Source organism: Aristolochia californica, unplaced genomic scaffold, assembly GCF_029961685.1.
Source record: "Aristolochia californica isolate CCGP_79_NKW_82.1479 unplaced genomic scaffold, dmAriCali1.0.hap1 SCAF_14, whole genome shotgun sequence".
Taxonomy (NCBI): Eukaryota; Viridiplantae; Streptophyta; class Magnoliopsida; order Piperales; family Aristolochiaceae; genus Aristolochia; species Aristolochia californica.
In genome coordinates, this window is record NW_027181815.1 from 5,624,279 (window position 1) to 5,647,709 (window position 23,431).

Below are 23,431 nucleotides of genomic sequence, written 5' to 3' on the forward strand. Positions count from 1 at the left end.
ATTTGCAAATTGGCTGGTAGAGGGTATTTTATCAATGTTTATATTATTTGTTGTTTTTTCAGAGAAAATTTGAAATTTTCATTGGGAAAGCGCATAAAATATTATTATCTTTAAACCGCTAAAACTACACTTCTTTCTTATAGAGCGAGCGCGAGTCTGCAGCTCCCTTTCTACGTCGCTTCTGTTACCTCTTGGGTGCTCATTGGATCAGGGCTTGTTCACTTTGACCATGTACAGAACTACCGCTTCAAGGCTCAAGGCCCTTAAGGTCAGTCTTGTGGAATCATCTTATCGGTTTCTTGTCTTATTTTCTCGTTTCTTCTGCTATCGTAAGATCGCTGAAGGCAAGTTAATTATTTTTAAGAGTTTTTCGATTTTTTTTATTTTTATTTTTTGACTGGGAGGTTGATTTTTTTGCTGTTTCCGACCGCTTGTTGTTACCTTTTGTTTCCTCTTGTGAGGCATCTCCTAGATCTTTTTTTCCCCTTTTTTGGGCAATATTATAGTTTTCATGCGATCAATGCGTGGCTTTTTACATGTTTTATCTGTTTATTTTTGGTCGATCGGCGGCACTTGTACCTGCTGTATCAACGATTTATTCCTGTGTATACTTGAAATGTGATTACAAAACTTTGCAAATGGGTATTAGAGCCATAGGAAAATACAATTCTACTGACTTTAATCTGAGCAAACTATTTATGCATTGTCGTTGGTAATTATTTTAGGAGGGGACATGGAAAGATGAAATATGTTTACGGTGCTTTTCCCTGCCACTTACCAGCTTCTGATAGTTCAGTTTACTTCCTTTTTCTTGGCTGTTGATGTTTTCTCCTCAACTTATATATATATTCCTTGTCATTCGTTGCTCTTTCATGGTTCCTTTGTGGTTTCTCTTTTAGTTTCCCGTTTCGTTGTGTGTGTGTTTTTTTGTTGCCACTAACGAAGGAAAAAAATAAAAGCAAAAACAAGAAGGAAATATAGCGAGATGTACAAACTCTCCTTCTTTATTCAGTTTCACTAGTTCTTTTTATATATAGACAAAAGATCATTTCTCAAGACTTCAATTCTGAGTGTACAGTTCAATGCTGGGTTAGATATGGGTGTCAGTGGTTAGAGTTCATGGTTTGCTGTCTTAGTATTGGTTGCATTTTGAAGCTTGAAACATTCAAATAATTTTTTGATCTCTACAGAGTCGTGCAGGTGATCGGGCATTTGCTAGCAGATATGCCAGTACAAGTGTCGCAAAAACCACCTCCTCCGGAGGTATCTTTACCTGGCTTACTGGTGAAAAATCCAAAACACTCCCTTTCCTTGAAGTTCCTCTTCAAGGTGTTACTCTTCCACCTCCTTTGCCTGATTATGTTGAACTGGGAAAGACAAAAATTACAACTCTTCCTAACGGTGTTGTAGTTGCTTCAGAAACTTCGGCTGTATGTGTTTCTGCATTTTACTCCCATTGTCATCATTTTTTTTGTTCTGATCTCTTTCCCCAAAAGATTGACTTAGTTACTTTTTAAGCAGAGCCCGGCTGCTTCTATAGGATTATATGTGGATTGTGGTTCAGTTTATGAAACACCAATTTCGTATGGCTGCACACATCTTTTAGAAAGGATGGCCTTTAAGAGCACAAGCAACCGTAGCCATCTTCGTATTGTTCGGGAGGTGGAAGCCATTGGGGGTAATGTAACTGCCTCAGCCTCTCGTGAACAGATGGGTTATTCTTATGATGCCCTCAAAACTTATGTGCCTGAAATGGTTGAGGTGCTCATTGATTCTGTGCGGAACCCTATCTTTCTTGATTGGGAGGTTAATGAGCAGGTATTTCATTTATCTGGTCTTTTATTTTTTGAATTGGATCTTTGCCTCAGTGACCAAAAGGTGGTTTCTGCCATTCTTTCTTTTGGTTGTAGTCTCACTGTTGTTTGTGGTGCAGTGTGGGTGTGTATAATCAACATGTAAAAGAACTGTTTTATGATGTTAGATGCCATATGTAGAGCCATATTCATAACATATTTCTTCATATTGCAGTTGAAGAAAGTGAATGCCGAGGTATTAGAAATATATAACAATCCTCAAGGCTTGCTTCTTGAAGCAATTCATTCCACTGGGTATTCTGGTGCACTGGCAAATCCTCTCTTGGCCCCAGAATCTGCAATAAACAGATTGGATGGTTCAATTTTGGAGGAATTTGTTGCTGTAAGATTTGGTCTATTAGCTGTTTTATGTGGTTAACATTTATGTTATAGCTCATGTTCATCCTCCTCTTAATCCTGTGGCTTTTCAATTATCCAGGAGAATTACACTGCCTCAAGGATGGTTCTTGCAGCATCTGGGGTAGAACATGAAGAATTATTGCAATATGCTGAACCTCTTTTATCTGACCTTCCTAAGGTAGCTCGTCCAAAGGTGCCAAAATCTGTTTACATTGGAGGTGACTATCGTTGTCAAGCTGATTCAGAGGTGTGGAATGAAATTATCCTATTGTGCTTTGAACTTCTTTACTGCTTATTAATTACTCATTAATCCTGTTTTCTTTCTGAGAGCAGAAGACACATGTAGCTCTTGCTTTTGAAGTTTCTGGTGGCTGGCTCAATGAGAAGGAAGCCATGACTATGACAGTTCTTCAGGTTCTCTTCTTGAAGCTTGAATCCTTCTTGGTCTTTTCTGAAGAGTCTTTGATATTTCTATATTGTCAAAATAAAATTGTGGATATTTGTCCAACCGGTGTTGTTCCATGCTTATATATAGTTTGTATTAGGGTTTCTATTTTGACACTTGGCTTCAAGTCTCACAAGGGTATGAGACTCAACATTCAAAAGGATAAAAGGGGTTGATACTAATTTCACTGATTTTTTGCAGATGCTCATGGGAGGAGGTGGCTCTTTCTCTGCTGGAGGTCCTGGGAAAGGAATGTACTCCCGTTTATGTAAGTTGAAGTAACCATTTGGTATTTCATGGAGAAAAATGAGGAAACCCATAAAATACAATTTTAATGTGTATCAGGTGTAAAAATATGAACATATTCACACGAAATAAAAGTAAGACCAAAATGTGTTTGGTATGTGTAAACACAATCCTTTACATTTTAAAGAGGACAGTGATCTGTTGTGTATAGCATATGCAGATGTTAACAATTACACGTGATCAAGAATAAAGATCCTATTGTACAGAATGTGTAACAGTGGGACCTTCCTTTACATCATTTTATTTGTCCACAAATCTCTGGAAATTGGTCTTGCTGTTATGATAGTCAAACTCCTCTTATGTGTCCTTCTATTTATATCTCTTTGATTTATGTTAGAGCAAACTTGTTTTAGTGGTAACAGCAAATCCAACTGCAAATTATTGGATTAACTGTTCAACTTGTGTTTGACTCCTACTGTTTTTATAAAATATTTATTTTCACTACTTTCTCTATTTTTACTCTAGAATTTCTTTTATGAATAAATTATGTTTACTGTCTTCTATTTGGTTCACCCAGCATCATATGTAACTCCTGTGATAGGAGAAACTTCTAATATCACTGTTGTGGTTTGAACTGTTGCCTCAGTGACCACATGGGGTTACTTAAATGTTAAACCTGGGCTAGCTGTTCAACTAGTGTTTGACTCCTACTGTTGTATAAAATATTTATTTTCACTATTTTCGATATTTCAACTCTAGAATATTTTTTATGAATAAATTATGTTTACTGTCTTCTATTTGGCTCACCTAGCATTATATGGAACTCCTGTGATAGGAGGAGCTTCTAAAATCACCGTTGTGGTTTGGACTGTTGCCTCAGTGGCCCCATGGGGTTACTTAAATGTTAAATCTGGGCTTTAGGAAATCTTTATTCTATGGGATCAGTGTGAAAAAGAAAGAACTCTTCTCACTTTTGAATGTTATGACAGATCTTCGTGTCTTGAACGAATTTCAAGAGGTTCAATCATTTTCTGCCTTCAACAGTATATACAATACTACTGGCATCTTTGGGATCCATGCAACCACTGTAAGTTGTTGCCTTCAGGATTTTCCTATTTGATGATGTAGCCTGCATGTATTTTTGATATATTTGTATTAATGCCTTTCTTTTTCTTTCCTGCGCTCATTTGGGTGGATTTGTATTTATTGTCTTTCGTTTTCTTGGTATGATATAATTATATGTTATTTGTATCTCTGATTAAGCGTCATTATTTCTTGTTGCCTTTCTGTTGGTTTATGCATCTTGATTTACTATTTGGTCTACCATGAGTTAGACCACCAACTGTTTTGCATCCATCTACTAACCAAGGCATTGTCTTCCATTTGCATTGGGAAATACGTGGTCCTCAATCAGTATTGGTATTTTTTAATATTTTAATAAATTCATAATTTACATATTGAGATCATAGATTACATCTAGCTTCTTGTACAAGACCAATCTGTTAGCTTAAAAAAAGTTCAGCCTCCATTGACTCCATTTCTTAAGTTTTATTCGAAAAGCAAAACGTGAGAGAGCAAAATTAGGAAGGGGACTCCGTTACAATGAAAGATTGGAGGCCCCTTGCTTAGCAAGAGAATCTGCTAACTGATTAGCTGATCTTGATATATAACTCCAAACACATGAAACAATTCAGAATACCCATTTCTAGTCATGAGGTAATAGAGCAAATCTTATCTCTTTGACAGCCATTGAATGAAATTGTTGTTGATGTTATGGTTAATGACAAAGCTTCCACAGAAGTTCATTCAGTTACTTTTACATTTGGGAGAAATTTACTAAGGAAATCAAGCTTGTTGGATTGCCACATCTGTTTTATACTTCACATTGCTGGATTCCCCATCTGATTTATACCTCTCATTTGTTCGATTACCTCATCTGTTTTACACTTCACATTATTTGTGTCATTTCCATTTTAAGTTGTTTACTTTACGTTCTGAACAGAAATTGTGATCGTGTTTTTTTTTTTTTTTTTGGGTTTGGCTAAAAACTTATTAACTTAACCAACAAATGAGCTTTAATTCTTAATTTATTTATTTTTCAGTTCAATTGCTAACTTTGACTATCAGATGAGTTTCCAGATTCCAGATACAAATGATTTGATTGATTGGAATAGGCTGCAAACCATTGCAATAAGTGATGGTAGTTTAGTTTAACAATCAGAAGTAATTGCAAGTCCAAATATAAGATGGGATGGGGAGGGATATTATCATGCACATATTTATTCTTCATTTTTGGGCATAAATATCATGAGCTAATATTCTGATTAAATAATTATTATTATTTTTTGACCGATGAGTAGGCATTGATTCAAATTTTAAGATTTTCTAGTTAAATTGTGTTAAGCTTTTACTTTTTTCTTGCATTCTACTTCCTTCTTCCCCTTTTTTGACTTTCTAGTCATGATATTTTCTCCTTCTACAGAAGTTGAATTGTTAAGAGGCTTATGCCCATAGCATCTTCCTTTGTTTTCACTCCTTCAGGTTGAACATTACCAGCTTGGCTCTTCAAGAGAAATTATATAAAAAGGAAAAACACCACCATTGTACATTCTGAATTGGTAAACCCATATAGTAGTTGGCCATATCTGTAAGCCATTATGTATCAGATGCAAGTTCATATTAAAAATCTATGCCTCCTATTCGTTCTGTGCAAACCTACTCCAGTGTATGATTGATAGTTTGTCTGGCGGTGAACCTGATGAAAAAGCACTTATTTGGATATTTCTATTCTTCATCTGAAATCTTTGTGGTGAATTTCATGTATTTGAGTTCTCTAATGTGCAATACTGGCTGTTTGCTTTTATGTGCATTAAGCATTTGCATCATGTCATGAAGCCCCCTTCATTGTAGTGTACATTAAGTCACATTTGTAGACCAAGGTTTTTTTTGGTGGTTATTTGTTTCTGTATTACATCGTTTTGATTTCTTTCCCTTTTCAAAAAATAAAATAAAAAATCATTTTGACTTCTATTGTGACTTTTTATGCTTCCAAATGTCATCTTTCAATCAGGGCCCGGAATTTGCGGCTAAAGCTGTGGACTTGATAGCACGGGAACTTATTGCAGTTGCTACTCCTGGAGAAGGTTTTGTTGCTGCGAAATAATTCTTACTGGCTGTCAATAAGGTGAAATTTGGCTACATCTGCGCCCTAACATTTTCTTCATGTATCACAGTTAATCAGTTGCAACTTGATCGTGCTAAAGAATCAACAAAATCTGCTGTTCTGATGAACCTGGAGTCAAGAGTATGTTTTCATTTCTTTTTATTGACAGTCAATAAAGAGTGTTATTTTAACTCTGTATATTAAGGACCATGTTTTCTGGCATGCAGATGGTTGCTGCCGAAGATATTGGGCGCCAGATCTTGACATACGGGGAAAGGTGTGTTCAATCAGAAAAAATTTATATGCTTTTTTAAATGTTTATCTGATAGTATTTATGCATATTTTTCTTTACAACGGTCTCAAAATTATATGAAGCAAACTAGGCTACTGATGAATCAGAGAACAACCATCTAACCACAACTTTTTCAAGAAAGTGCATATATTTGTGACATTGAAAAGCTAAATATCATAATATGGGTTCAGTTGCTGTCACGAGGCTTATGATTGAGCATTTGATTCTCTTACTCATTGATATTCATCAACTGAAAATTTTCACTGTTTAGGATTGTGTTGCTGCATACTCTTATAATTGGATTTGTAAATTATGCTTTGTGCATTGATATATTCTTTTATTAATAAGCATGGCATAGTGAACGAAACTACTCATTCTCAGTAGAAGTTGACTTTCTTCACAATCTAGAGAGTGAAAAAGGACATGGAGAGATTTTGATGCTGTCAGATGGACTTCAGTGACCTAATAATAGTTAAAAAATCACTTGGTTGAACTCAAAATATGCTTGATAAGCTAAATATTGCTTCATTGTATTAGAATTTTAAAACCTCTCTCAGCTAACTCTGCTGGGTTCTCTGATACTGATGCATCCTGACCATTTGATAAAAAGACACCTGACTGCTTTAGTTGTTTGCCTCATTCTAAAAAGCACAGGAAGTACTGCTGATTTTCAGGATTCCATGCAGTTATACCTGTGCTGGTAGCAAACATATTTTACTATCACCTTTTGTGTGTGATATTTGCAGGAAGCCTGTTGAACATTTCTTGAAGGCTGTGGATGAAGTAACTTTGAAAGATATTTCTACAATAGCCCAAAAGATGCTTGCATCACCTCTCACAATGGCATCATGGGGAGATGGTACCTCCCTAAGATTCCAAATTTTCGTTTCTATTCTCATTAGCCTTATTTATTCTTCTTTTAACGCATTCCATGTTAATTGAATGCAGTTCTGACTGTCCCGAGTTACAATTCTGTCAGCAGCAAGTTCCAGTCAAAATGAAAGCCCCCTTGGCTATGTTTTTCTCATTGCTTGTCCTTTTAGTTCCACCCACAATTTTGAAGGATGTTTTTCTGATTCTCCGCCAAATCTCTGCTGAAATAAACAGCGGAACTAGCAAGGTACACCGAGAATTCCGTGGGATCAATGAATAAATGAACGTTTGACGCATCATTTGCTGTTAGAGCTCACAGCCAAGCTTAAGGGCTCGACCATCCCAAAAGATTATGGTGATTTTCAGTCCAGCATCCTCATGTATTTGTTCTGATTCGTCTGTATTATCTTAATCCTTGACGTTGATAGACGTTGCATTCATTTATTCGTAAAGTCGCTTGTTGAAGTGTTGTCTTTTCCTCTTTTCTATTACTCAAATGAATTTGCATCCACTGACTCTTCTGGATCACATTGGATGTCTGCCTTAAATAAGTCAGCAACCCGGTCTTGTGTCATGGTATGACTGTCATTTACTAGGAAGGTCCAACAATATTTTTGCAAGTTTTGTTTGAATGACATCTAATCTGTTAAACAGTACTTCAATTGTTAGGTCGCTTGTTTAATTGGATTGACTGATCCTAGTTTAGGCTATTCAGTTTTTAAAATGTAGTAACCTCTCTTTCTCACTTATTAACTCAAAAATAAAAAAATACAAAATCTAATTCCATGGGTTCTATAAACTAATAATTTAGCCCGGTCTTCTCTGTAAAAAGTGGTTACTCTCTTCTGAATATCTTTTGTTCATTGGGCACTCACCTATTTTCACTGTGAACATTCGAGCACAAATAATAATTGAGATCTGGATTTGTTGTTTAAGAGAAGAATTTGGTTTTGAGCTACTTATGCCTCAAGGGGTAGACACGGGTTGGGTTAGGGTTACAAGAAAATTTGATCCAGCTCACTTTAATATCCAGGAGGGGGTTTTCCATATTTACTTTTGTATTAAAATGATATGTAAGTTTACAAGATTAACTGAGAATATTAAAATTAAGGTCCAAGTGCATGTAATAACTTACTACAAATATTAACTTAAACAATAAACACCGATTTGTAGTGTTTGATAATCCTCTTTGTGTATTGTTAGTCCACTAACAAGGTATTTTCACCTCAGATTTAATTCCTTACATTTGGTTTGGGTTATCAGCAAATTGACTCTTAAACCAACATAGGAACTTAGGTCAGTCTTACAATAGCTTAGTTTCACGAATGATACAACAAAAATTAAGTAATCTAACCAAGACTAGATTATAGAAGCCTAGACCTGCACAGTGATTTGCAACAACTCACTAAACACACCTATTCAAAGATTTCTTATACCGCCTACCTAAACAAGAACTTGTGACTCACAACAACAAACAAAATTTAACACTTTCCTCTGTCATAGTTCTCACTTTGAAACAGTGGAGGTAAAAAAGCTATAAAACTGGCGGACTTTTTACTTTTAGTTGTTGGGATCTCTTATTCCTTCAACGTTGCCTAATCAATTTGAGTTTTATAGCCTGAGGACCTTTGGATAGTCATAAAGCTTTAAACGTATACAGTTTAGGCTGCGAGTATTCTGCACAAGGACACAATGACCACTGAGATCTAAAATATAGTTGAAAAAATTGTATATGTTACAGTTGCTGCATTCGAAACCCCAAATGACTAATCAAAATATAATGGACCAAAGACAACATGGAGACTGCATAACAAATAGAATTATTGTTTTCCTAATACAGGCCTGTTTTTTCACCTATGCGCCTCTTTAAGAAAACAAACTTCCCCACCTGAAGATGGCACAAGAAGTTGTTTGTCAGTATCCGTATCATCACTTTCAGTTGGCTCATGAGGGGTGTTGATGGAAAAGGATTCTGACCCATCTTCTGGACAAGTCAGAAAATACTAAGAAATCAGATGAATCAAAGCTAGAGTTTTATCTTTCTCAGAAAAATTGAAATAAAATTGTTCTCAAGAGCTGGCTTACCAGAATACAATTGATAATCAGGGAGTTGTTTAACAGAAGTCACTTGGAGGCTGTCAGGAAGAAGACAACTGCACATTGCACCTGAAAATAAACATGGAGTTGATTCTCAGTTAAACCAGAATTGCAGCATTTAATAAGTATCACATAATTACAGACAAAATGGAACAAGAGAAAATTAATATTTAAACATAACTTGAAATTAAGCTGCTGAAATAAACTGCTCATGGACTAAGTTGATAGAGAGAAACCATTATTGCAGTGTAGACCACTCAAGGAAATTTGTATCGTACAGAAATATACACCCAAGATGCTTCAAGAACAAATTCAATCCATTTTGTCGTTATTGTCTTCTGTAGTGTAGGTCCTATTGAAAGATAATAGTTCCTTGGAAATAACGCCAGGTCAATTATGTGATACCGATGGTCAGTGCTTGGTACACCATGGCCATAATTTAAAAGGTCAACCACTGAGAAGTTGTTTCATTAAAGTTGGGTCCAGGTTCATCTCGAAATAACAAACCGAAGCTAGAAAGCCTCTTCCCAAGCAATAACCACAAGATTTTTCTAATCCTGTATCTTTGTGGGATTGTTTTTAACACTCTCTCACATGTAAGACTTCTTTGTGGTTCCTACAGGTGAACAATTTAGGGTGGAAGCCCATATACAGGTACCCGCTCTAATAGTATGTTAAGGTTGAATCCAGTTCCATCCTAAAATGACTAACCAAAGTTTTATGACCTCTCCCCAAGTAATAAACACCATGATATTTCTAATCCTAAATCTGTCTGAGACTTCATAATAAACCTAACATCACACTGATACAGAATATTTGAAGTGGTTTAGACAAAATAATGAGGGATTTTCATTGGAAAAGGTCATCTGATGGGTTTAAGCATCAGTTGGTGAAATAGATGGGGATTTGACAAATCGAGGATTCTAATGTTGTTCTCGTTACCAAATGGTGCTGGAGGTCACTAATCTCTTTGGCTTGGGTTCTCTTCAAGATGGGGTGAAGTGCTTGTTGGTGGCAGGGAGGAGGTTCTCCAAGTCAGCTTTCACGTATTTGGATATATATATATACCATATCTTTAACCACATCAACCGCACATTTGAGTCTTGGCTGGTAATGAGAGCCTTCTGGATTTCTAGTCTGATCTTTGGATCAACAACTCCCCACTAAAATCCTACTATCCTCAACTTCTCAATTTGGCATGTGCTCAGAAGATCCTCCTTTCCAGTTTCATGGTCCATGACAGGTTTCAAGGCATCAAGAGTTCCCTATTTAGAAGAGATTTAAATGACGCCAAGGCCTTTGAGATTTGTAATTTAACAAAGGACCTGGATCAGCTCTATATCAAGCAGGATCGGCTGGATAAGATGATTAGGCGCCCCTCAGCCAATCGCTCATTTTTAGTTGCCACATGTTATGATGTATTGATTGAGGGTCCTTCATTTAATAGTATTGTCGTTGCCTCTGCCTGATCTCTCTCCAGTCATTCTAAAATAAAAGTTTTTTATCTGGAGCATGCATCATGGGAGAATCCTGACTAGAGACAATCTTCTCAAACGAGGCTCTATTCTACCAAGTAGCTTTTATTTGCCTTTGTGGTCAGGTGGAAGAAACAATCAATCACATGCTCCTCCATTGTACTTATGCGTAGCATATTTAGAGCTATTTTATCGGTTTATTTGGCTTGTTGCTCTATATGCCTAGCTCTCTTTATGGCTCCATGATTCTCTACTCTAGCAACCCTTTTCCTCTGTTAGGCTCCACCATGTTCAAAGACACTTTGGCCTTTGTTTCTTGGGGAATTTGGGGAGAAAGCAATCAGTGAAGTTTCAACCAAAAGTCTTCCACTTGGATGGTTGCTGCTGAAAGGATCATATCTCAGTTGATTTGATGGCTTTGCTCTCTAGATATTTTTTAAGATGTGAATGGTGGAACAATTAGAAGCAATCGGTCCCAGGTGGCTCAACTTTTCCACCCAAAATGCAAATCACATGTGAAATGGTCTTTCCCAGATGGTGATCTCATCAAGCTCAAGTTTGATGGTTCATCTCTTGGCAATCCTGGTTCCTCCAGTATCAGAGGTATCTTTAGGAATTTCAGCAGTAATGTGCTTGCTTCATTTGCTAGACCACTTTGTTACCGACTTCTATCTATCCATCTATCTATCATATATATGTCTGTATATGTATATAAACATTCAAACATATTGCAATCCCACCATGCCCATCACAATCTCACATTAAATCACTTCTAGCTGCCTGGCTGATGACTAAATACAGCTATTCCAAAAACAGAAGAAGATGAAAAATTGATCAAAGGCAAATTGTCTACTTGCCTAAATTTCAGTACTCTAAATACAAATGGCCAAAAAAGGTGATACTATTAGTTGCCAAAGGCTGGAATACAGAAACACACAGCAATAACCATCAATAGGAAAGAGCCAGTTTGTGGAATCTAATTGAGTCAAAAAGAGCAGTTAAAAGCAGAATATGAGCAACCGGAATTAATGGCTTAAGGAAGAGGGAAACCTCAAATTAAGACAAATTAACATAGTCTGAAAGTGTTTAGCAAAAAAAAACAGACTGAAGCCTTACCTAAGCGTGCAAGCCTGTTGACCCACCCAGGAATCCCTTTCCCTGTCAATCTCATGCTGACATCATCAGTAAAGTGGTTGCAATTTTTTGAGATAAGATGGTAGGTGTCCCCATGGTATTCCGAAGCTAAATTTTCCATAAATGCTCGAAACTGTGAAGGAGGCATGTTTAGATTGCCTAATGTAATAGAGCTTCGGTAGATAAAACCAGGGCAGGTTTTTGGTTCAACCTCAAAAACTCCACTTGTTGGGAAATCATGTGCCCCAAATCCATACTCCATTCCATGAACTGCGTACATTTCAAACAACAATTTGAAAACCATTAGGATGGAGGAGACTACTTTTTGAGATTTAAGTGATTGAGAAAAGAAAAAATGATATGAAGAAGAAAACAGAAAACCAAGGTGCAGTAGTCTGAGTATATTCTAGACAGCAGTCTGAAATCTTGTGGGTTAGGCAGCCCAGGCGAATAATCGGCCCACCCAAACCCTCTGTTAGATGACATTATGCTCCAGAATGCTAATGAAGCATTGGGATATTTCTGGATATTGAAATACAACAAGCATTTTTGTAGGATGCATAACAAATGTTAAAAGAACTATTACAGAAAACATGTGTTAAAAGACAGACTCCTATATAGAGAAAATCTTCCTCTCCTTTCATGTAAAGGATAGCAATAATCAGATATACAAAGCTCAACTTTACGTTAAACAGCATTAGTTCTGGGCGTATTGGTGCGAATGTCAAAACTCCCAAAATGGAAAGCATAGATAAAAACAGAAACCTCAGTCAATCAATACAGGATTACATACTAATTGACTTATGCTGTCAAGAAAAATCAGGCACAGAGCATGCATAGACAAATTACAAGATAAGCCTTAATTTTTATCTTACATGTATTCTGCCGAAAGCCAAGAATAAACAAAAAAAACGATACTCAAAACAAGGATAAAATTCATTTCCGGCATCAAATTACAAGATTACACTTATTTCACTGTCATCCCACCAAGACAACAACAAACCAAAAATTCACAGTACAGTGTCATCATTCAGATTCTTAATGTTCAGCAAACCAGGACATGCTAATAACTAACTAGCATTAGCCAAGAAGACAACTGGAAAGAAATATAGAGCAAGAAACATGTGCCCTTGCTCCTAAAAATCAGCTCAAGATCATATAATTAATTTTTTTTCTTCACTGAAACTATTAAATTTCAAAGACCCTCCCAGCCACCAAAACAAAGTCTAAATGTAAACAGACTTGGGCTTTCTTCTCCTTCCCACAAGACCAGTTCCAAGCTCGATCAACCAAACAGTAATCTCTGATTTACAAAATTACAAGTCATTCCGACTAAAAAGGCCAAGGAGAGAAATGAACATCTTTCTTCTTCCTACTCTGACTATAAGTTTAAAAGTCATTCAAATTATAAGTAAAAACAACAAATTCCACTTCGACTGAACAAGTAAGCGGCGCCCAGCTCAAACCAAAGAAACATAAAATAGTTGCCCTGGACAGTTAAAAATGCATCGCTTCAGAGAAGACAATTAAACAAATACCCAACACAAAATAGTCAGCTATCTTTTATTTGGTACAGTAACTTCAAGGAACAACCATGGATTCCATCCGGTGGCTTATTAGCACTTGAAAATCTAGAAAGACCATGACTCGAAATTCAAAACTCAAGGAACGAGAAAAGAAAAAGATATTTCCGTCGCATAAAAGATAGACATGAAAAAAAAAATCGGACTAAAAAGAGAAATCCGGATAACACTATAATACAACAACAAAAAAAAAAAATCCCATTCTCACAAGTGAGGAGCGCAAAATTATCCAGGTATTAACTAAAGCTACAGTCCACTTCCAGGAAAGAAAATAGGAATAGAAGAAAAAATGTAACTAACTAAAAAACACAACAATATATAATGCCAGTACAAAGTGCAAAGCAGTTAAAATCAAAAGGTCCCCGTGAAGAAATTTCTCAGAAGTTTCACTAAAACTACCACCAAACGGTTGGAAACAACGAATTTGCATAAGAGACGAAAATGAGAAGGAAAATGAAACATGAATGGTTGTTTCTAGATTTTCTCTGGTTCTCATATTTCTGGCAGCAGATCTCACCTGCAATTCCAGAATGAAAAATGCCTACTCCAAAGCAGTACGTGTAACTGTTCAACGGAGAGAGATCGTAGATGTTCAACACCACTGGAGTGTTGTAATTTCCATCTCTCTCTTCGGAACCAGAGCTAGAGAAAGCACTCCCCATCAAAACCAGTCCTCCCACGGAGAACTCACGAACGCTTCAATCCAACTCGCAAACTTGCATACACGGGAAAAGAGGGCTTTCCCAAATCTTGCAGAAAGATAACAGAGAAACGAACGCTCTAGTTGTCGTCCAAGCAGGCAGAGCCGCAGAGTGGCGCACGTTTACAGCAAAATAAAAAATGAAATATAAAAAGTTGTCTTTTTTAATCAGATAAAGTGTAAGGGTAAAGTGCTTTTACGGGGTCTCGACTCTTCAGTCAGAAGGTGTTAAGAATCATGGATCCAATTGCCATCTGCCACGGATAATCATCGATAATTCTAACAAAAAGAAAAATTGGATTACTCTTTTCTATTAAGAACTAAAAGACTCGAGAGAGTCTGCAAAGTTGTTGTTTTCTCCGAAACAGAAATATATTCAACAGGCAATTGCTTGATTACTCGATTGTTCATTACTGCCATCACCATGTCTGGTTTGGAATTTGGCAGATTGTTCGAGAAATATTTTTTCTCTAAAAAAACTCAACCAAAATGAAATTCAGATATCTGGAATTGAATCGAAGACGCCAAAATGCATTTCCAGCGGCATTCATGTTTGATTAGCCTCTGAAGAATACGTCTGTCGACATTGAAACAAGGAAAATGAAAGAAATTTACATGCAAGAATCAAGACGTAAAAAATAGACAATAAAAAAAGGTTGCTTGGATTAACTCACGCAAGATTAACACTTGCATCGATAGAATTAATTGACAGAAGAATTCAATGTTAATGCTGTGAATATAATTTCAATAATATTTCAAGCCTATCTACATAATAATTATGCCATATTTTAGCACAAAGTCGGAAATTAATCTTCAGAATAATGTCAATGTCTTAACACTCCTAAATCACATTTACTGGATATTTACTGGATCAACGGTCCAAATTTATTTTTTCCTATTTTGAAGTAGAGCAGTAAATGTAATATAAAATTCCGCTTCTGGTGGTCCATGTGGATCAACAAATCTTGATAGCTACAGATCAAGTGCAGCGTATGAATGAGTTCAGAGTCGTGAGTAAAATTGATCACGAATCTGAACTCAAATTTGGCGTCTCGTCTCGCCGCATGGCCATTTTGACAGGTCAATCAATCTGTCCCGACTCTGGACTCCAGAATTATTTCTCCCTATACGTGACGAGACTGGAGCAAGCAGCACTGCAGCCGGAGTTCCAATGGCAACTGGCAAGCGAAATTAACAAAAAGAGAATCCTTTCTGGAATGATAAGAGTCGGCTTGCTCGGTTGCGGCACAGCAGCCAGAGAGCTGAGAAGGAGATGTTTCGATTTAGCAAGGAAAACTTGCCTCAGCAGCAGCAAAGGCGTTTTTCAGTATCCGACTACCAGCTGTATAAGCTAATGCAAAAAAGTTGAACCGAATCAGGCGATCTCCTTCGGCAGGGTTCATTGAGGGCTCTATCATGCACTTTCCTGAACTCTGTAAAACTCTCGACTAGTTACCAAACTGGATATAGCCAGGTAAAACTACTATCCTACCCAAGATAAGGTTTTACTCTCTGATTCAGAAATCTTGCTCGACAAGGGCCCTCAATGCATTTTGGTAACTATTTTTATCTTGGGTAGGATAATTATGTGAGTTACCAAAACAATTTTGTATAATTACGTGAGTTACCCAATTTTTTATTGCCATGCTTGAGATAAAAAAGAGATTGTTAATTCCAAAGCCCCCAGCCTCGGCATTCTTAATTGTCATTATGGGGGCATTATTCGAGTTTTGGCTTGATTTGAATACTTTATACTCAAGCTCGAGCTTAGCCTTAAACCTAAAATTGAAATGATTTAGAGTTCAAAAAATTTAACCGACTTTGAGTTCGAGCTGGGTTTGAGCTCTAACCTAAACTTTACAATAGAACATACTAATGTATAATAATCACCCTAACAAACTTAAAAGAAATAGCAAATACTTCCATCAATAGTATTTATTTTATTGACAAATAACAATATTAAACGTTGAAAGACCTAAAAGGGTTGAACTATCGATCTTTTTTTAGGTTTGATATAAATAAGAACAACTATCAACCAACTAAAGAGGGAATTGACGAGAACAATTAGAGTAAATGATATTTTCGTAAAAAAAAAAATCTATGCTAACAAATCAACTCACGAGTTAACAAATCGAACTTGGAAAATCTCATGTTTGGCTTGTTATACTTAACGAGCCTTATTTCAAGTTTGAGTTTGAGCCAAGCTCAAGTAAAAACTGAACCGATTAGAGTTTTTTTCGAGTCTAGCTTGAACAGTTTGCGAGCCTATTTGGTTTGGTGCCACCCCTAATTATCATAATAAATCGAGTGGATAATATGAAATTAAATGTCCAAAAAGATTATTTATTTGTGAATTGTAACGGGCTAATAAAAGTGTTCTACCTCACGCCTATGGCAAAAATACTAACAATTATTACTATGGACTTTGATCTTACAATTCAGACTCAAAATATGGCAAGCAACTAAGAAAGGTATTTGATTGGGTATGAAATTTAACGTAATTCTCCGTTTTTTATATACATTTAATATATGATTCACTTGAAGAGTTACATTGTAACATGCAACTTTCTAGATACCCTGTTTTCAAAATTTACCTATTTATTATTAAAATCCAACGAACAACTACGGCGTTAGTTGATTGGTTATGTTATACAAAATAATTTAAGGACTAAAAAAAAAAAATATGACAGCTGTGGGATTTGAACCCACGCCCTTTCGGACCAGAGCCTAAATCTGGCGCCTTAGACCACTCGGCCAAACTGTCTTCTTGTTTGAAAGAAGCAAACAATTGCTACTTGATTTTAATTATCTGTACAACCCTCAAACATGACATGTACTCTTCGTTGGCAGCTTTGCTACTTGTTCCAGTTGTTTGGCGATCATCCACAGCGCTCATCCTGATTCGCTCGTTCATGGCAGAGAAATCATTTCCCCTGTCAGTGTTCTTCTTTAGATCCATGCCTTAGCCTTGTTGCCAATCAGGCTTGTTGTACTGCTATTTCCGGTGCCATTGGCGGCACACAGCGTTGTGCTTGCGTATGTAAGGTGCTGAAAGGTTATGTAAGGTGCTGAAAGGTTATAGGAGATCGCTCTTAAAGTATCCTCAGGTTGTCACAAAAGAACTATATTGATAAAGTATTGAGTAGATTCGCCATAAAAGATAGTAAACCAGGAGACACACCCGTCGCTAAAGGAGACAAGTTTAGTCTCAAACAGTGCCCTAAAAATGATCTTGAAAGAACAGAGATACAAAAAATTCCCTATGCATCAGTAGTAGGGAGTTTAATGTACTCTCAAGTTTGCACTCATCTCGACATACCATTTATAGTAGGAATTCTGGGCAGGTATTTGAGTAATCCGGGTATGCGATATTAGAAGGCAGCCAAACTCATTATGCGTTATTTGAGGAGAACAAAATATTACATGTTTACTTATCGGAGATCAGACAGTTTAGAGATCATTGGGTTCTCTGACTCCGACTTTGTCGGATGCCAAGATAGCAGACGCTCTACATCAGGCTACATCTTTATGTTGGGTGAATGAGCTATCTCATAGAAGTCTGCTAAGCAGACTCTCATAGCTTCTTCAACCATGACTATGGAGTTCATTACTTGTTTTGAAGCATCCAACCACAGAATATAGTTGCGAATTTTTGTCACTGGGCTACGAGTGGTAGATAGCATTGACAGGTCATTAAAGATTTACTGTAACAATAATTCGGCGGTACTTTATTCCAACAACAATAGGAGCTCGAAAAAGTCAAAGTTTATTGACATCAAGTTTTTAGTTGTTAAGGACAGAGTTCAAAATAAGCAAATTTTTATAGAACATATAGGGACAGACTCTATGCTAGTAGACCCATTAACCAAGGGTTTATCGCCCAAGGTCTTTCATGAGCACACTACTCATATGGGCGTTATTTCTAAGAATACCTTGGTTTAGTGGGAATCATTTTTGTACTATATGTTTGCTTTAGATATTGAGTTATTTGATTTTTTTCATAAAATTGATTGCTTATTATTTTATTTATAAACTTGCTTGTGTTTTTCTATGTGCAATGTAAACATTGCATTAAGGACTATGGAAAGATCTCACTAAAGACTAAAGAAGGACCAGTTGAAAATATGCATGTTTGATATCACATTGCGTATAATTTCTATGCTACTCATCCATATTTGATCTATATCATTGAGTGTATTAGTATGGTGATCATCATGGTTTAGTCACGAATGTAATGTGATGAAAGTCGCGATAATTCCATTATTAATATATATGATGATTCCATTATTAATAGTATACAGATGCGCACCTAAAGAATTATGATATAATTGTTTCAGGAATGATATGTAACCCAAGTGGGAGATTGTTAGGAAATTCATATTTTCTATTCTAATTTGGGTAACATATTTATTATATAATTATATTTTCTATTATTAATGGAATGGGTTGAAATTAAGTGATCTAATTTTGTTAAGCCCATTAAGGAATGGGCCATGGATATGAGCCAATTGAGTAGATACCATAGAGAATTATGGGAACCCTATATAAAGAGACACAACATGGTTATGATCCCCGATATATTAAATCACACAGTTTTTTCTTCTCCCCATCCGAAAGAGAGATGAAGGTCCCATTGAGGAATAAGGCGATTTAGTTGAGGAAGACCACAATATCAATATCCGTTCTTATCGTTCGTCACAGTAAATTCTGCATCAGAAGACGAAAATTCACGGAATGGATCCAGTTATGTTTTCAATCCTAATATTCTAGCATGTTGTAAATTCTGAATTAGAATTTACTATTACAGATTCCAACAGACACCATCTTTGCCGGGGATTTGTTGTAAGTCTTTGTTGTTCTAAGTGTGGCCAGTGTACGTGCAGTTAAGCTCTTTTGTGGGAAGATGGCAAGAGTATTTCCTTTGTGGTGTTCTAATGTGCTTGGCTTTCATTTTTTATCCGATGGTCATCTGTACCGTTATAATTTCTCATCTGCATGAAGTATGAACTTACACTAAAAATTATCAATATGGCAGCTGAGGCTTTATCCAAAGTGTAGCCCAAATTGCGCTCGCTTTGAGAGGCTTCCTTGCAGATAAGCTGAATGTGGAAATCCCTTGAAACAAGCTCTGTTGCTTGTTGGAGACGTGTATAATGTGAAAAAAATCATATTGAGAATTATCGTTAAATATTAAGATTTTAGATCAATTTTCCCGTATCTTGGCGATAAACGCTGGAAGAAGGCGCTCAATCACCGCGTTTTCGGGCAGAAGACGAGCCAGCGTGCCTCTTTCAGTTTAGCACGTAAACTGGTCTGCTGGAACTGGGATCCGGAAAACAGACCCATCTGTGGACTCGATACGTGGTTCCGATCGTCTAACAGTGGCGCAGGTTTCGGATCTGGTGAGTGAATCCGTACCTAGTCCGACGACTAAAACCGGATCCGAAGCTTTGATCCGGGGTGAAAATCCGCCGAATGATACTGGATACAAACTCGTGTTTCTGTCCAGTTTCACCAACAGGATCCGACCCCACCCTTTCCCCGCTTATCAGATTTGGTTTAATTTCTCTTTCCCACCCTTTTTGCGATCCAGACCGAACCAAACCATTTATACTCATGCAAACCCGATTTATTCTCTCTTTTCTTAACCATGTAGAAACAACTTTAACCACACAGGACCGAAGTCGAACCAGGTCCATTAGTTTCTTTTTCCTATGTTAATTGCACACACACCCTCTTACCCCCCCATAATACTTGAACCAAGACTAGGGCTGGCAACACGGTTTAAGAATCACAATCCCACTCAATAACCCCTAATTTTTCGTTTTTCAACCTTGTTCTACACCATACCTTAGAGCAGGCAAATGTGCCCCGCAGTCGGGCGTTTCCCTCGACACCTATGGCTTGCATTCCTTCTCTACGTGTTGAGAGTTAGGTCGTATCACGTTACTCATTTAACTCTACTACTACCATCCGTTTTGTTTTTATCGTAACAAAAATCAGTTTTTAGAAAAAACGTGCGAAGCGATTGAGGCTGCAGGGCATTTCCTCCGCCACCTGGGCTCCTCCAGTCTCGATTCTTCCGTATAAGATGACCCATCTCTCCCGTCCCACTATCATCTCGAGAAGAACGGAACGGGTGAGGAAAGAAAGCGGTGGCAGACCTCGTGAAATTGGAGCCGAAGAGCACATAGGGGATCGTCGGTGCTAAATAAACCGGGAAGAGAGGAGGGATCTAGCGCTCCTCTTTGGATCCTCTCTTCCCAGATCGTGATACTTGGAAAGAGGCTGGTAGACGGGGGTTTTCTGGAAGGTGACGGAGACGACTGAGAGGGGGCGGTTGGCGGCGCCACTCCTGAGGAGGTTGTGACTGAAAATGAGTGATCGAAGGGGTTCGCGAGATCCTGCTCCGATCCACGGAAGCCATGCCAAAATCAGAATGATCGAGGTAGGGGTTCCTCCGCATGCATGGTCTTGAAGCATCAGAGTCGCTCTCTGATATTTTCACATATTTTTTACAGTTCGATGGACTCAAAAATCAAATTTTATATTTTAAAAATATTCATCTTCGAAACCCAATGAGTAGAAACGACTCTTTTCCCCTCATTTCTCACCATGCTGCATATATATTTCGATTATGACTTGCATTTTGCTTTTATTTATCACATCTACTTTCGAGGAATTCTCATATCTTTCATCTGCTTATCTTCTTTCTTATCCTAGCTACTTTGTGTTTCAGTTGGGTTGCGGAAGGGCCAAATGAGATTATGAGACTTACAGCGACAAGTGCTGCTGTAGAAGATGAATTTTTTATAGGCATTGCCTTGGCAACAGCTTCCCCTGGCAAAGGTTAACAGCTTGGCTTGATGTTTTGAAACGGGGAATTGATATATCTTTTCCGTTGTGTTGTTTTAGTTAAGACAGTTCAGCGTCCGAACAAGCCTCTTGCATATATTGAGGACACAACTTCATGCTTCAGAATCTAACCAGTTTTAATAATGCTTATGACTCCATAGATGGTCTGTTGAAGCTGAGGCTTGAGCTGTTGTGATATGTCGCTAAACGGGAAATGAAACTGACAGGTAGTTTTGTTGAAGCATTGATGCGAAAGAGCACTAGAGATTCGGCAGGGAGAACCCGTACCTGGATCAGTCCGCTTTCGACGTGGCTTCCGTAGATCAGAGCGCCATCTCCCGAATCCTGTCGATCACTTGCTTTTCATTACAGCCTCCTTGGCCAGTGGTGCCGTTGATTGCCCCCTCATAGTCGCCTCCGTCAATTTCCAAATAATCCTCGTCCGGCTACTACCTTCCCTGGATCCCGAAATTTTCTTTAGCATCGACAATGGAAAGTGCAGGTGTCTTTGGTTTTATCTTCTCTTTTTTTTTTTTTTGTTTATTCATGTTCTAAGACATTGCAAACATAAAAATTAAAATATACTCGCAAAGCAATCAAAACAAAAAAGTACAATCTTAGTTATTTCAGTTTTTGGATATGGCACATACTCAAGCAAGTTCGCATGTCAGTGATTCGTTACCCTGTTGTCAATTGTTAATTATTTTTATAACTAAAAGGTTTATGTCATAAACTGCTCCTGCAGATAGTTGTTTATTTTTAGTTGCGTGTCTTATTTGGGCCTTACTTGGTATCCTGGAAGAGGAAGAAAACAACAATTGCACAATCTAAGTAATGCATTTACATTGACAATATTTAAAGTTGTTTGGATTAGAAAGTCAGTTTATTCCATTATGGGTATTGATAACACAATTCACATATTCTATGACAAGAAGAGTTATGGTAATAAGTATTTAAAGTTATGTTTTTTGAATAAGTATTTGACTAATACTTTAAACAAAAGAATTTTGTATTTGATAATTTATTTTACTAAGATTGATTATTATTTTTATTTTTTTCTTTGAAAAATGTTCATTTTGTTGGAAGATAAGCTCTAACGACCAAGGAAGGCCCACAAGATGGGCCCAATCCCATAAGAAGCAGAACCCACCAAGGTTACCATGAACTGACATCCTTATCACATAAGGGGGGGTTAGTCCACAATGAAGTGGGAATGAAGTGAAAAATTGAATTGAAGTGAGATGAATTGCTTCCGCTTCAATTCATGTTTGGGTGTTAGTATAGACGAGTTCAAGTGGCTGGAAAACAGATTCCAGTGTTAGTGCCCCTAAATGAAAAATATGATATAAAAAATAGAATAAGTAACATTTTATAATATACTTAAATAGAACATATACCTAAACATATAATTAACAAAAATAAACGTGGTTACTACACTTATAAGTGATTTAACGTGTAGTATTAGAATATATTAATATCCTAATTAATGAAAATTTATATTATATTGCTTAATGATTATAATTTATTATAAATTAAAACAACAATTATGGTTTAATTAATTATAACAATTGGATAATTAAACCAATTAATGATTACAGTTTATTATAAATTAATATACTAATTACGTGTGACTAGAATAAATTATTTAAAATAAATAAATAAAATTAAAAATAACATAAGTGAATATAATAAATAAATAAATTATTCTGTAATAACATAAGATATAGTTTAACATTAAAACTCATTATTTTAATAAAATAAATAAATATATTAATTTATCAATAACATAATATACATTTTAAATATTATTATTTAATAATATATTAACAAAAAATAAAAACTAATGGTTTAATTAATTGGATAATTAAACCGACGATGATTAATTTTTCCTTAGGAAAAATTAAATATCGTCTTTGTCTTCCTCTGCGGCGATCTTGGTAACGGCGATGGCAGCGGGCAACGGTGATGCTCCGACGGTGGGCTGAGAGGGAGAAAATAGGGAGGCCGAGGGGCTCTGGCCTCCCGTGCTCTGCGACGGAGGTCGAGAGAGGGAGGAAGGAAGGCCGACGGGGGGGGGGAGAGGCGGAAAGAGAGGGAGGCCGAGGGGCTCTGGCCTCCCGTGCTCTGCAACGAAGGTCGAGAGAGGGAGGAAGGAAGGCCGAAGGGGGGGGGAAAGAGAGGGAAGCCGAGGGGCTCTGCTACAGAGCCTCCCGTGCTCTGCGACGGAGGTGGGGACAGAGGGAGGACGACCGACGGGGGTGGGGGCAAAGGGAAGAAAAAAAATCGCGGAGGGGGGGGGGGGGGAAGAGAGGGAGGCCGAGGGGGCTCTGCGTCTGGAGAGGCTGACGAGAAGGG

The 23,431-nt window shown here is 37.2% G+C and overlaps 2 protein-coding genes and 1 non-coding gene across 5 annotated transcripts; 1 reads left to right on the forward strand and 2 right to left on the reverse strand.

The window, feature by feature from the left end:
- The first annotated feature begins 144 nt into the window (after window positions 1-144).
- LOC137949780 (mitochondrial-processing peptidase subunit alpha-like) lies at window positions 145-7,852 on the forward strand. Its single transcript, XM_068795963.1, has 13 exons — window positions 145-268; window positions 1,191-1,430; window positions 1,522-1,818; window positions 2,029-2,196; window positions 2,293-2,460; window positions 2,547-2,627; window positions 2,860-2,926; window positions 3,894-3,991; window positions 5,975-6,047; window positions 6,138-6,208; window positions 6,295-6,344; window positions 7,106-7,218; window positions 7,308-7,852. The coding sequence occupies exons 1-13, from the start codon at window positions 230-232 to the stop codon at window positions 7,358-7,360; spliced, it is 1,518 nt and encodes a 505-aa protein (XP_068652064.1). The 5' UTR covers window positions 145-229; the 3' UTR covers window positions 7,361-7,852.
- Window positions 7,853-8,918: 1,066 nt separating this feature from the next.
- LOC137949884 (deSI-like protein At4g17486) lies at window positions 8,919-14,328 on the reverse strand. 3 transcript variants are annotated; one of them, XM_068796118.1, is made up of 4 exons: window positions 14,039-14,328; window positions 11,921-12,208; window positions 9,318-9,398; window positions 8,919-9,120 (listed from the first exon to the last, which is right to left on the reverse strand). In XM_068796118.1, exons 1-4 carry the CDS (start codon window positions 14,181-14,183, stop codon window positions 9,083-9,085), a joined length of 552 nt encoding a protein of 183 aa, XP_068652219.1. In that variant the 5' UTR covers window positions 14,184-14,328; the 3' UTR covers window positions 8,919-9,082. The 3 variants fall into 3 exon arrangements, with proteins under 3 accessions (XP_068652219.1, XP_068652218.1, XP_068652217.1); XM_068796117.1 differs by having other exon boundaries at window positions 8,919-9,213; XM_068796116.1 differs by having other exon boundaries at window positions 8,919-9,216.
- A 2,577-nt stretch (window positions 14,329-16,905) lies between these two features.
- On the reverse strand, window positions 16,906-16,985 carry TRNAL-UAG (transfer RNA leucine (anticodon UAG)). The gene has a single exon. It is a non-coding gene; the product is annotated as a tRNA-Leu (tRNA).
- Window positions 16,986-23,431: the final 6,446 nt, after the last annotated feature.

Coding starts and splice junctions, on each gene's coding strand:
- LOC137949884 (XM_068796116.1), bottom strand. CDS start 14,183: ATGGGGAGTGCTTTCTCTAGCTCTGGTTCCGAAGAGAGAGATGGAAAT. Junction 12,209..14,038: donor TTTTCATTCTGGAATTGCAG/GTGAGATCTGCT, acceptor AAATGTACGCAG/TTCATGGAATGGAGTATGGA. Junction 9,399..11,920: donor CAACAGGCTTGCACGCTTAG/GTAAGGCTTCAG, acceptor GTTTATTTTCAG/GTGCAATGTGCAGTTGTCTT.
- LOC137949780 (XM_068795963.1), top strand. CDS start 230: ATGTACAGAACTACCGCTTCAAGGCTCAAGGCCCTTAAG. Junction 2,197..2,292: donor TTTTGGAGGAATTTGTTGCT/GTAAGATTTGGT, acceptor TCAATTATCCAG/GAGAATTACACTGCCTCAAG. Junction 6,345..7,105: donor ATCTTGACATACGGGGAAAG/GTGTGTTCAATC, acceptor TGATATTTGCAG/GAAGCCTGTTGAACATTTCT.